General features: G+C 37.1%; 1 protein-coding gene and 1 long non-coding RNA gene across 4 annotated transcripts in view; one reads left to right on the forward strand and one right to left on the reverse strand.

Annotated features, from left to right (window-relative positions):
* kif26ba (kinesin family member 26Ba) overlaps positions 1 to 14890 on the forward strand; it is a 105784-nt gene that overhangs the window by 60871 nt on the left and 30023 nt on the right. For all 3 annotated transcript variants that reach the window (XM_028014342.1, XM_028014344.1, XM_028014343.1), the window contains exons 6-7: positions 8659 to 8874; positions 9693 to 9786. In XM_028014342.1, coding sequence (XP_027870143.1) covers positions 8659 to 8874; positions 9693 to 9786 — 310 coding nt within the window. The remainder of the gene's footprint in view (positions 1 to 8658; positions 8875 to 9692; positions 9787 to 14890) is intronic.
* Positions 9123 to 14887, reverse strand: LOC114142838 (uncharacterized). Its single transcript, XR_003595115.1, has 2 exons — positions 13764 to 14887; positions 9123 to 9817 (listed from the first exon to the last, which is right to left on the reverse strand). It is a non-coding gene; the product is annotated as an uncharacterized LOC114142838 (long non-coding RNA).

Raw genomic sequence — 14890 nt, forward strand, 5'->3', positions numbered from 1 at the left:
AGACGTTTCACATGAAGCCGGGGAAAACCAGCCTGCACAGGTCTGACCCTGAGTCCCTCTGAATCTATGAGACTTTAGTATCTAAAAGACACCTCTTGTAATTCGACAATGTCTTGGCATATTGCTGTAAGCTCCACCTTAATATAATCCAATTAGCCAATTGGGAGTCTTTCATTTAAACCACTGACTGCAGGAGGAGAGCTGAGAAAATTAAGCTGTGTATGAATTACCCCTCTGGAAGCCATCTGTAATTTACATACATTTACAGCAGAGATTTTTATTTATTTTTAACATTCTCTATTAGAAAAGCCATGCATTATATGCAAAACAAGTCAGGGAAGTAAATTCAACAATATTACAGTTTTGAGAGCAGATTGTGAAGTGAGCAGTTTTTGTACAGCAGAGATTAGGAGTCAAATGCAAGACTTATAGAAAACATTTACCTACATTTATAATTCATTATCTATGAAGAAAATCAGTATAAATAAGTTGTTTTCCATCAAGGATGTTTTAAATGTAAGGAAGTCAGTAAGTAAATGTCAAATGTCATGTTTGTGTACATTACTCAAGTAAAGGAATTAATTTGCAAGGTTTTTAAGAAAGATAAGATTATTTAAAATAATTTTAACTGTAATGAATCTGGACCTAAACAACATTAGTAACCATTTGTAAGCAGTCAGTGAGAGCCAGGTTTAGGAAATTATCATTTCTTAAAATAATGCCTTAATCATATTTTTGCTACATGAAACATCGCTACTGTCATTAAGCCTTGCAGCCCCATCCCACACGCGCCTGGGTGTGAAACATAAGAGCATGTCACAGTTTCGCCGCAGGGTTCACATCTCCTCCGCTAAGCTGTCACTTCATTTGCAGGTCTCCATCACACCTGATGTTCACACTGTTCAGCTCACCTGCAGGAGGACGAGCAACACGCTAGGAGACGTTTTGATGCCCAGGAGGAGCAGCTTCCTTTTGTCTTTTGTTCTCCGCTAAACCGATCTGCTCCTCATCTCCTAAATCTAAACAAAGCATAAATCTCATCTCTCCCTCCTTCTTCTCTACTCTTTATCCGAGAGCTTTATCCCTCATTCAATCTCACCAGCCTGCGTTTTGCGCACATGCACACTCACAGATTGCGACTTGACCTTGGGGGAAAGTGATACTATGACAGATAATCAATTTTTAATAGCAGCTACGATTCCTCTCAAGTCACAAGCTGTGTGTCTGTGTCACGACTGAGCATGTGTAAGCGCATTTAGCACAGGCACGCATGTTACCGAGCATCTGTGTGCCTTGTATCTAAATGATTGAGCGAGTCTGTTATGACAGTCCAGTCCAGCAGCCACTTTGTTCCACCTCATCACTAAAATATTAATGCTTTCAGTGCTGGCAGTCCTGGAGGATGTAACCAACACACACACACACACACGCCTACATACACACACACACCATCTTTTATAGGTTTTATCTTGTATTTTATGGCTCTGTAGGGCTCTATAAATCAAATAGATGAGGCTTGAATTTGAAAATAGACTAGAGTGAGAGGAGCATGTGATTTCCTTATTCAGAGCATCACTTTACCTTTTACTGATCAGATTTGCATGCTGGAGAAAATGCTTTATAGTCAAATATTAATGACCTACATTTATTCTGTTATACGTATGTTTATATTCAGATAGTCTGATCATCCTAAATCAGTGCTTCTCAATCCTGGTCCTCAGGTTTCACTGCCCTGCATATTTCAGATGCATCTCTGCTGAATAAATTACTAGCATTAGCTTCTGCAAACCACCAAGTGCTGGAGATGCCTGTTAAAGCTGCAGTATGCAAGTTTTATAAAAAATATACAGCTGAATATGGGGTTCAGTGCCGAGTCCACTGCACTGAACCCCATTGAAAACCTCCAAATATTGATTTCTTAACTCTTCCATTAGTATTGTTGTTTCTAAATGAATATGAACTTGTTTTATTTGCATTATTTGAGGTCTGAAAGCTCTGCATCTTTTTAGTTATTTATATTCTACTACAATTGTAACGCACATTAAAAAACTGCTAATATAGCTATTTAAAAGGATTTGATGGAGATGGCGATAACTTTAGAGGCAATGATGGAAATAGGATTTATTTATTTTTTATCAGAGCATTTCTCCCACAGCCCCATTTATATAGATAATAATTTTAGACTGCATTCACGTTTCAAAAAAATCACACACATTGTTCTTGTCTTATTTTCTTATTGTCTAATTATACACATCCTTAAATAGATTTTTTTGAATTCATCTGAGGGCTTCCAGCATAAATCCTATGGTACAGTGAGCTAATCTGGAATAAATACTCCAGCTAAAATTAACATTGATCTCAATAAGGAACTTTTTCCCCCCGTTGTGGTGTTTGTATCCATCTTAATGCATGTTGGCACAAATGTGTCTGGGTTTCTGCAGTCTTTGGGAACCAATTAGAGCTCGATTTCAGCCCCCTATTGATTTTCCAGCCAATAGCAATGAGGCGCTGTGGTGGTGGACTATTGAACCCACTTCCCCCGCTCAGGGCGAGCTGTTGCCGTTTAGCAGAGTTCCTCGCTTTAAATTGGCTGAGTGTGGTATCTGAAGTGAAAGAACAGCAGGATCTATATCGAAAGGTGCCTAATTGTGGTGAGATCGGTTTCCCAGGAGGAATTGTCAGAAAGGTGTCTTTGCCCTTTAGCTCAGAACCTCAAGGAGGTGATGAGAGTATTTTTAAAGAAGTCATAACTCCTAAATCAAAGCTCCAACATGCAAAGCTCTGCACATAACGTTTAAAGAAACTAAAAATGTTTTTAAGTGCAAGGAATAGGCTTTCCTTTGTATAAGAAAGCCCCTTTCTCTGAACAGCTGTATTCATTGCAGCACAAAGTGTGAGGAGAAGATGGGGAATATAAAAAGGAATAAAAGCAAAAGCCGAAGAGTCGTCTTATTTGTTCAGAGGATAGAAAGGAAATGAGCCTTAGAGAAGGGAGGGAATGAAAAAGGCAGGCACCAAAATGAGGAATGTAATCTCCCTTAAACAGAGAAAGAGGTTTGTTTAAATATATGTAATGAAAGCAAAGGTTTGGAAAAGAAGAAAGGAGGATGAGGTTGGCTGGAGAGCGAGAAACAAGAGAGCTACTGGTCACCTGCTTTCTCTTCTTCATCTTTCTGCTCTGAAATAAACCTCACATCTTTTCCCTCTTCCATCTTTTACATCAAACAGGAAAAAGACTCCATTAGCTTCGTGTTTATGTTGGCTTTTACCCTCTGCCAGGTGTATTGATTGGAAAAATCCCAATGATCAGAGGAGATTATGGGTGTGAGTTGATCAAACGACAAACATTTCTGATGTTAGATGAAGCCTTAGGTTCAAAAAAAGGCTAAAATTAGTGTTCATCCATATGTTGCACAAAATATTTATAAATATGGTTATTTTGATATAGTCGGTCAGCATACATAAACATCTCCCTTTGGAAGTCTATAGTGGAGCACATGTAGTTAATTTTACAAATATTTAAATAATTTATTCAGGTTTAGCTCACACTCAGGCCACCCATCAGGCTAATTCATTCAGTCTCAAACAATAAACTTCACTTCTGAAATATCAATAAATAGGTTTTTGCATTAGAAACAAAACTTTAAAAAGTAAAAGAGAAACAAAACTCTAGGAATGAAAGATTAAAGAAAACCAGCTGGATCAAGCACACAATAAAAACAACAGAGAACAAGGATTTAATGCTGATTTTAACAGATTATTGTAAAAACAATTCAGATTTACAGGTTATATCACAAATAATGTTAAACATAATAAGATTTAGGCATTACCTTCTAGAGAAGCTCTGGTGGATCTGCTGTAGTTTCCTAACAAAGAGATAAAGATCCAAGATCATTTAAGCAATATTTGATTTAATTACATCCACAATATTGTTTTTTAATCAAGAATTAATAATGTGTAATCATTTGGTCATATAAATGTGAAAACATTATCAAAGTGTAACCAACTCCCAAATCTGCCAGTGGACAAAACATTTCAACATATAATATGGGAAAAATGTTCATTTATAATTAATAATTCATCATCAATATTAAGGAATTGTTGACTTAGAACAAACTCATATCGAGGTGAAATGTAAGTTAGTGAACTTGAAATAAGACTAAACTAAGATATTTGCACTAGAAAGTAGACAAAAATACTTAGTAAGGTTTTGTGTTTTGCAGTGTATTCAGTAGCACTCATTTGCTCAGTCAAATTCAGGTCACTACGTTTTGTCTTTTTGGCCATGCAGTATTCATTATCCTGGTATTTTACTCGTCTGTCCTGCAGTAAAAAGAAAACAAGTTTCAAAGTTGCTTTTACTTCAGCAGATTAATTTTGCACAGAGAAACTGCACATTCAGGTTATTCTGACTGAGAACCTTTTATTGTTTTCATGGGGAAGCCTGCAAAAACCTTCCAGGTTTATCCTTGATTCTTTTCATTGTCTGCCAGAAATATGTTTGACCGTGGCAGGTTAATGGTGAAATGACAAATACCGACTGGCATCACGAGTTTCTTTGGCCTTCAATGCCTTTTTGACCAATTTTAGTTTTTAGTACTTATCCTGCTCCATTACTTATAACCCAGTTTATTTGACTGGTATGTGTTGATTTCTTTGCATTTGTTACCTGGGTTGTGTCTGGCTGCTAGTGTGAATCTCAAGTCAATGGAAATATATTTGAGCAAAATTAAATAAGTTATTTTTTAACCCTCTGTATAAGAGGCACACAGAGTGCAGTTTTCTGGCTGATTTTTAAATAGCCTGACCTACCAATTCCGATTTTGGCCAATACCATTTTTTTTGTTGTCTGAAATGTCACTAAGTACAGAAAAAAAGTCACTCAGTTGGTAACAGTGGGGTGACTATTGTTAACTGCAAACGTTCAGACATGAGCTGGTGGGCCGGTCCATCAGTCAAACCTCTCACAGCAGAGCAGAAAAGGAGAGTGGTTGATTTTTAGACCTTTGCTGAGGTAAATAAGATTGGTGGATAAGGTCAGTTTTATGTGCAAGTATTGGCCGATCTCCCAAAATTAACCCTTCCATGCATGAATTATGATCATTATGTCAGGATGTTTTTCCAAATGTTTTCCATTTTCTTAAGGCATATAAAAATGGTGGGGGAAGAAAAATTGTTAAAATAATTTCTAGGATTTTTTTTGTAGGTGATCAGTTGTAAAACAAAGTTATTTGAAAAATACATCAGTAATATTTGTCTTTAGGGATTGCTTATGTCCATATTTTTTTTACCTACAAGAGTAGAAGGAGGGACTGGATATTCCTGAGTTGCTTTTTCATCTGTCAGCCATGTTGGATTTAACAAAAAATGTATTCCACTTGCATTGGATGGCCAGTAGTTGGCAGTGTATTGTAAGATGCACTAGTGACCACTTCAGTGGTTTGTATGTATTTATAACATAAAAACCCACAAAAAACACTAGAAAGTGGCTTTTAGATAGCAGTCAACACTATGCATGAAAGGGTTAAGGAAATCTGTGCCAATAAATCGGTGCACCAATACTCTGAATGTACGTAAACTGACCTAAAATAGTTTCCTGTGGAATCTGATTGTTTTTTATTGTCAACATAACATTATATGATCAGTTACAAAGCAGTGTTGTGTAAAATCCACCAGATTTCCAGAGGTTTAATGTCTTCTAAAAGATGGAGGTAGTATTTTCTGGTTCCAGATTACGGAGCAAAAAAAAAGAAAAAGAAAACAGTAATTTTGAGAAATTGACTTTGAAAGTCATTGTGACCTCATTTCTGCTTCACTCTCCAGCTTGTCAGCTTCTCAAACATAAAGACCAAATGGGTTTCTGATGCGGAGCGCCTCATGGGTTACACCTTATTTGGTGTGCGGTGGTAAAATCTTCCCCTCAGGCCGATAGGCTCCTTTACTGGGGTCAGCAGATGGCCTCGCTGCGCTTCCATGTGTGTGTGGAAGTGTGTGTGTTTCCTTGCAGTGGAGAGGGGGAAGTTTGGAGGTATTCCTTCTTTAACTCATGATCTAGCAGCATGCTAGCGGCTGTTGGGTTTTCGATGTCACACAACCTAACTTTTGTTCAGAAAGCAACCCAGAATATGTTTCACTTTAAAGAATAAACCCATTTTTGAAAAGTGTTCAAAGATTATCTTAGAACATAAAAACATAAATTGTCTTAACCAAAAATGCGTTGTACAAAAGGAAAAGATCAAGGTTGAACTCGGACACTTTTCAAACTTTGCGCCATTGTGAACCAAGATAAAAACTTGTTGTTTACATCGTGGGATGTTTCCCAACTTCCTCCGTGTAGCTGATGCAGCATTTTGCTCCTGCTGATATCAAAGAAAACAACGGCCCGGCTAAGATGTGACTGCTAACAGTTTGAGACTGAAGATGAAGATGAAGGAAAGGAGGAGAGAAAGAGGATGACAGGAAGCTAAAACGGAATTCCTTTAAATCAGGCCTTTTGATGTGCGGAAGTGAACAGAGATGAATAGAAAAAAATAGGAAGGGATTAAGGAGCGAAGGAGAGGAAGAGATAACTAGAGAGTGACAGGTAAAGGAGGAGAAGGGATCAGGCAAATGGAGGTGCTAAGGGTGAATAAGGGGATGAAAGCAGGAACACAAGCGTGTCGATACCCATGTAGCGCTAAAAGCTGAATTTTGTGTTTCTTTGAGTCTTTTCTCAAAGCCAAAGTGAGAATAGATTTTTTCCCCCCCAACAAAAATCCTTCACAGACATGATAAGAATAACGTTTCAGTGCTTAAATGTTAAAAAGAATCTCTTATAAACTGAAAATACAAAGTTGCTTTAAAAGGCATCTTTAAAACCAATACAAATTTTTCCTTAATTTACTGCTGGGTATTTATTTTTATGTAATATGCCAGATTTTCTTCAATCTCAGACTTTTGGCAGCTTATTAGCTTACCATCAGTTTTTTTCCCTCTTTTTTTTTTTTTTACATTTTATTTATTGTTGTATAACACAGATTAAGAAGACTTTATAGGTGCACAGTGGCAAGGAGTTGGTAATTATTCTGATACTGTATGTCCAGCTGTTTTTAAAATAACAGATTATTATTATCCATATATTTTCTTGTCCTGTTACGAGTTCGTTTGTAACCATTTTGTCTAAGTAATATAATCTATTTGTTGGCTCTTTAGCACAGTATATAGAACAGGCACATGGATATTATAACATGGTTTTAATTAAAAATTTATGATAATTATTGAGTCAGTAAACAATATATTTCATTAAATTAAGATAAGGGGTAGGATTAAATAAGCGTTCACTTCTTCCTACTCCTTTTCAGACAGAAAAGTTGTGGGAAGCTAATTATCTTGTTCTTGATTATGTATCCACATGTTTTTCTGTCCTACTGATTGCTTGTTTTTAAAACACTGTTTGAAATTTTTAAAACAGCCAATAAACCTAGGTTTAACATCTAGTTAAAGTAACAGGAGTTCAGTAAAATGCCAAACTCCTGTTTAATTTAAATAAACAGAAAAGATTTACACCCACAAAGGAAGTTAGTCCTCTTAAAACCAGACTTACCGTGTATAAAGGCCTCGTTGAACAATTTCTTTCTTTTCTTTTTGTCACAAACGGTGAAGGAGACAAAGGTAAAAAAAAATAAACACACAAAATAAACGTCCAAAAACTGAAGTTTAGGGGTGACTCCAAAATAATACAATACAGAGAAAACAATGAAATAGGATCTGACTGTCTGAGGAATTTAAGAAGAGTTTACTGAAAAATAAGGAGCTGGTTGTTGATTAGAAACTGGATGCAGCTGTGAGGAAAGGCAACAGAAGTTAACGAGGGAAACAAGGAAAAGAAATGAAAACAAACCAGATTCAACCCAGCAGGAGAAAAGATCAAGATTCAAACTAAAAAGATGACAAGACAACACAGAAGCAACAGGGAATAAAAGACAGCTTTCCAAAATAAAAGATATACAGACAATTATAAATACACAACATTGGAGTTCGTAAGCCTAACTGAATATGAAAAGACTGATAAATCCTAAAATAAAACAAAGCACAAGATCAAAATGTCTATTTTATGGCTTTACAAATATATATAAAAAAACATGTACAATGAGTTCTCCATTGATTATTTGAAGACAACTTCAAGTTTAAGCTTTCAGTATAAAGTAGTTATTGAATCGTGTTGTGACAGAACATATGCTTAAGAGATAAAACAAATAAGTATCCCAAATGGCAAGTTATAATTCAGATTGGTTACACTACATCAAATGCCACAAACCACTTTAGTGTAAAAGTAACTTCTTAGCTAACGATTTCACAAATTTCACCATCTGTAATTTCTGCAATAATTTTTAAAGCCATTTGTAGAATAAAGTGTTTTAAAGAAGTTGTAGCGTAAGCAATATTTCTAAATGTTAATAATAAAGAAAAATAAAAAGTTCATAGAACTCCATATAACATTATTAAGCTCTGATACATACTAATAAAATTACACAATGTTTTTCTTTTTTTTGTGTGATTTTTTTAACCAGTGGGCACCAATAAAAAAAATGGAAATATAATAATGTTATGTTATGGTAATGCTCATGAATTTACCTTTAGCCAACCCTGTGTTAATAGCTCTGATCTTTTTGTTCTCAGGTGAAGGTGATGGTCAGAGTTTGCCCAACATCTCAGTCTGATGCTGCAGAGTCCAGTTCCTTCTTGAAAGTGGATCCTAGAAAGAAACAGATCACCATCATGGACCCGTCTGCCAACCAGACACCGAATGCTGCCTCCCAGAAAAGAGCAGGAGTCAATCACACTCCACCAAAGATGTTCACCTTCGATGCTGCATTTCCTCCCGATGCATCACAGGTGAGAATATTGGTGTGAAAACCTACCGCAACCCACTAAATGTCAGTTTTCTTCCTAAAAACATCAAATTGTTTGGAATGTGATTATTCTTTAAATCACCACTGGAAGCCAAACTTGTGTCTTTATTTGGAACACAACATTTAATTTACGTAAACTTTCTCCTTACACTTTCACTCTTTTAGCTCTTCTTAGTTATGAGTTAAACTACAAGCTTGAGAGACAAGCTTTGGATTACAGCGCACAACAAATCAGTCAATAAATCAAGTTTATTTGTATAGCATATTTCAGCAACAAGGCAGTTGAAAGAGTTTTACATCATAAAAACACAAAAGTACAAAGTTGTAGAACACAGTCAACAATTATCAAATGCCGTCGTTACACATCAGAACGTTTATTGTTTCATTTATAATGTTTTAAACCAGATTTAAAACTTTAAATCTAGTTTTAGTTTAGATTTAAAGGAAATCCATGTTTCGGCTTTGTTTGTTCCAGATTTGTGGTGCATAGAAGCTTCGACGATGTTGACCATTACATATTTACAAAAGTTTATTTGCAATAAAAAATAAAAAAAACTGAAAACCCTATATCCTTCTCCTTTCACCTGTAAGGTGAAAATATGAACATTTTCAAGTAGTGAGTATTTTCCACAGGAACAAATATGGCTTCCCAAGTTGCTAAAAAAAATGCAAAAACGAGTACTTTGAGTGATTAGTTTGGCATAAAGGTGAATAGACTCATAATTTGAATATTACCATCTCAGTATATAATCTTTGCTTTGTGTGTTTCCTCATCATCTTTCCGCGGTCGCCTGTTGCCAGGCGGAGGTGTGTGCAGGAACGGTGGCTGAGGTCATCCAGTCAGTGGTGAACGGAGCGGACGGCTGCATCTTCTGCTTCGGACACTCCAAACTGGGTAACAAGCCTCTTGAACGCAACTTCCCCGGCTACACAAACAGAGCATATGTGGTTTATGAGCCATCCCTCGTATGTGTGCCTGACTGTGTCAGTCCTTCGCTTGGCGACTCTCCCTTGTCTATCAGAGACGGAAGAGGATTAGTGTCTGCTCTGGCTGAAAGCTTCCTCAGTCTGCTCAGACTGTTTTTCTGTCTTCCTCTTTTGCTCCCTAATCCTCCTGAAGCTGATTTTTTAGAGAAGCTGTCTTAGAAAGGGTCAGGACCCTTCACTGCACACTGCAACGCAATATGAACCCAAACGTGCAGCGTTAACAAAGGCCAGGCAGCACAGACACATGTTATGTTGTCAGTAGTTCATAGAATAAAAGAACAATGTTAATTCTACTGAAACATATACATATAAAGAGTAAAATCAGAGACACTGATCATTTTAAGAGGTTTCTTATTTTTTTCCAGAGCTGTATTTCAGAGATACACCTGAAGTTCTTTGAACCCAAAGTGATTCTCCACATAGACACATAAATTTCTTATTGGCTGAGCCGTGCGTTTACTTCTCACCTGTAACTTATTGGACAAAACCAAAACAAAGGTGTGTGAACATCCAATAAAGCCCTGTATGTTAATCAGCTTTGAGTTTTCCCAACATTCCCTGAATTCAAACACAATGTTTACCATTTTATAACCTCTGAAATGTATATTTAAAGCATAGAGAGGTTTCTTCATAACTTGCAAACAAACGAAAATCAAAATTTTCTCTGAAATTGGTAGTTTCTATCTTTTATTTCTCAGTTTCTGCACTGTCGACTTATTCATACATTCACCGTGACGCGTCACAATTGTCGACATTTGTTGATCATGCACTTCAACTCCTCTGCAGAGCCAGTGGGAAAAATACCTCTAGCTAAGACTATCACTTTACTCAGGCACTACTTACGGAGCCTGTACAACTTACGACTCTTGAACATCCTACAAGAGCTGAGAGGCGATCCAGCTCATGTCTCAATCTGAAGAAACTCAGATGAGAAACACATGCTTTTTTTTTGGCTGTATCAAAATTTATGTATTTTGCAAAACAAAACCACTTTTTTGCGTCACGCGAGTCATGACCAACAACTGATTGATTTTTTAGTAAAAAAAATGTGCTGGGAGGATGATGACACAGCATGTTTTGTTTTTTCTTCAATTTTTAATGACGTATCACATGAAGAAACGTATTAATTTGTGATTTTAACAAAGTTTCTTATTTAATGGAAACACAGCAATTGTGAAATTAACATTAGTGAAGTATCGATAAAGTGTTACGTACATTTGCAATACAAATGAAGCTATGTAGTTCATGATTCAATCAAAAACGAAGAAGAAACTGGGAAAAGAAAAAAGTTCCAGCTGACCAAACAAAAAACACACAATTTACTGTCTAATATTTGCCTTGTTTATAATGCCCAAGAGATTTGTGGAGATATTCTGTAAACTGATGAGATAAAAGTGGATTTTTTGGAGAGTGTGCATCGTAACACCCTACACCAACAATCAAACATGCAATGGGAAAGGATATTTAAGTCAATATTAAGTAGAACATTTACAAACAAACTAGCTTGGTTGAGTAAACTGATTTTAAAAATCTATTTCAGCAATTAAACATATAATTTCTCATCAGAAATTAAATATATATAAACTGTTTTACTACTTTATCAATATTCCCAACATTAATTTCACTCAATGCAACTGGAAAAATATCTTTACCTTAATGTTTAACTTTATGTTGTTAGTGCTAATTAGCACCTCAAAAACCTTGGGAAGACAAGTCTGAATTAAAGTGACATTTTAAAATAAAATTAAAATCTTCCTTTGTTGAGTTCTTTGTCCGCAAACATGCTAGTCGGGTGAACTGGTGACTCAAAACTCTCTTTGGGAGTGTATTTATTAGCACTTAGCTGCACACACACATGCAGAGACGAGCTCAAACAATCTTAAGCTAAATGTGGGTGAGCATATAAAATGAATGAGTGGGTGAGACAGATGTGCAGACAATAATTAGAGCCTCCTAAAACAAAATAAGTCACCACAGTGCTCGTCTAGACAGCACAACTTGCATCAAACTTTGAAACAGAAAAATAAAGGCAGAATTAATGGTAAAAACTACGTTCTCTGTAATTAATGGCAACATCTGGATCTAATGTTCCCTCTAATTGCTTGAGCATGGCCGTGTAAATGACACTGCAGGCGCTTTTGTAAGCTTGGAGAAACAAACTTTTGTTGATGGATTTCTGAATGAATTTCTGCGTTCCATTGCTGCCGTGACCAGGAGCGGCTTCAGCTTAAAAAGCCGCTGCTGCAGCAGCTCGCCCCGGGCCATGAATCTTAATGTTGCCGCCGCGTTATAATGACATTACCTTTTTGCTAATTAAAGCGGGGAAAGTAGCACAAAGAGTGTTTATCTTCAGCCTGGAAGCCCTGGGCTGTGGATTTATGAGGGGTCAGACTCAGACTCTCAGCACAACAAGCAGGTTTGCATTGAAAAAAGCCAAATATGAAAAACTGATACATTTGTATAATTTTGATATAAGCCAAACATCATAGATTTTGTCAGCATTGTTACCAAAAAGCCTACAAGTGATTAAGCTTTTCCACACTGCAGTCACAAATGTAACATTTATTTTATTGGGATTTTATGTGATAGACATCGTACAAAACGCTTAAGAAAATATTTATCTGAAAATGTAGGTAAAGTAATTCTATTTATGTAGCACATTTTCAGCAACAAGGCAGTTCAAAGTGCTTTATATGAATTAGAAGGAAAACAAAAACAACAAAATCAACAGAAAGACAAAAAGTAAAAGAGATAAAGTTTGAGTTCTAGATTTGTGTAAAGGAAAATGTTTGGTTGGTTCTCCATGTTTGATAATAAAACTAAATGTTGGTTCCAGTTTTTCTGGGTTGCTAAGTAGATGGTACTGTTTAAAGCTGCGTTCACACTGCAGCCTGAAGTGACCCGATTCTGATTTTGTTTGCCGTAATGCGACCTGTATCCGATCTTTTCAAGATAGTCTGAACAACACAGGTCGGATTCTTTTCTAATGCGACCCAGGCTACTTGGATATCCGATACGTATCCGATTCAAATGCAACCGAGCGTCCAGGTCGCATTCATCCGGCCTGAACGTCACTGATACTCGATAAATCTCACTATTCTGCGTCCTGATACTCGCAAGCAGGAAGAAAAATAACCATGATGGACAATAATGAGGATTAAGTTGTTAATATGCTGCTCCAGTCAGACAACAACTTCAAAATCGTAAGCAATGCTCCACCGTTAGCATCCATGTTTACCACCGCAAACACTGAGAACTACCACTACTTCTTCTTTATGGCGGTTGGCAAAACACTGAGCACGCTCTCTATGTGTGACGTTACTACATCCTCTACTGCGCATACGGGACACTTTCAGGTCGTTTGCAGTGTGAACTGCACACTGGTCGTGTGCATTCATTTAGAAGTGTGAATGGCAAAAAAAAAAATCAGATTTGACCAAAAATCTGAATTGGGTCACTTCAGACTGCAGTGTGAACGCAGCCTTTGTTTGTTCTAGATTTGTAACGTATAAAGCTAAAGTGTCGCAAGCAGCTACTCCACCACGTTTGGTCTCTTCCAGCTTTGTTCATCTTGAAAATCACAACTCTTCCATTTTCTACTGGCACAGTCAGGTTGAATGGAAACTTTTACAACCTGAGCTATAACTAGGACATTCTAGCTGATTAACAGGCTTTGATCTAAACTATTTTGCCGTAGCTGGTTGAAGGTTTTGGATTATTGTACTGAATACTCCATGCTTTGACACTCACTTCTTGTTTACTTTAACCTTGTTCAGACAGTGACAGCATCTGTATTTTGGTTCGATGCGACCAATTACGAGGTATCCGCATCGTAATTGTATATTACGGGTATATTTTTATAAAAAAATAACTCAGCTCACTCACTGTTTTATAGCCTGCAGTGCAACGTTCCTGTGCAGCTGGCTGAAGCAGTCAGCCACAGAACCAGGACTTGATAGCCTGCAGCAGCGAGAACAAAGGAAATGGCTGTGATAGACTGACACTCATATTCTGTCACATAAAATCAGGCCTGAAAGAAAGAGAGACACACAGAGAGGAAACGGCTGTTAAATAGACAAACTGTGATGAAGGAAATCCATTGAATCAACTGGAAAATCAGATTAGTCAAAGTTAACGATCTGGTGTTGAAGTTGTTGAACTTTAAAGAGGACCCATTATACAAAATTCACTTTTTGCGTATTTTTTTGTACGTCCTTTCAGTTCTCAACTGCTTCTAAAAACAGTAAGCGCCATTTTTACAAGCAGAAACACTCGGCTGTTTCTGGCAATAAGTTAATGTTTTTTAGTGTCTGGAAAACAAGACATTTCAAAATCCTCTTCATTGTAACTGCGCCGTTACCTAGCAACCCCAACTGAGTCTGAAGTTACCTAGCAACCCAAACGGAACTCCAGCACGTTTGGTCAGCTGTATGCTCCGTACAATGGATGCTGGAAATGACAAGGCTTCAAGTCTGGCCCATGCCATAGATCTATCTGTCCTAACCCATTCAAGGAAACCTAGTAGGTAGCTTAAAATAAATCATTTCTCCTCCAAATAAATGCGTATAACGTGTTTCTTTTACAACGCGTTTGCACCGTTTCATGAAGCAGCTCAGTGTTTTTAGAGCAGATGCTTGAGGAAACGCTAAGGGATAACAATGTAAAATCACAACGTAGCTGACAGCCTCCCCTCCATCCTCATTCAGAACAAATGGGAAACATTTCTCTACGCTGCATTACAGGAGTCAGGCTTTCATGTCCTCTGTTTTCCACATGTTAGCTGTGACATATGGCTTTGTTTAGGCGGGTGTTTGATCTCCTGATTCTGACAGCCGCAGCAGGTGTAGGAGGAGGATAATCATCGTCCTGTGACTGGAGGAGACACAGATCCACCCACAGACGATCATTTCACTCTCACACCTTTTTCTTACTCATCTTCCTCCAGAGAATAGAGGTTTTATGATCTTTTTCTTCTCACCCCTTGCTCTGTTTTTTGTCTTTCTGTGTGTCAC

This window comes from Xiphophorus couchianus, chromosome 4, assembly GCF_001444195.1.
Source record: "Xiphophorus couchianus chromosome 4, X_couchianus-1.0, whole genome shotgun sequence".
NCBI lineage: Eukaryota > Metazoa > Chordata > Actinopteri > Cyprinodontiformes > Poeciliidae > Xiphophorus > Xiphophorus couchianus.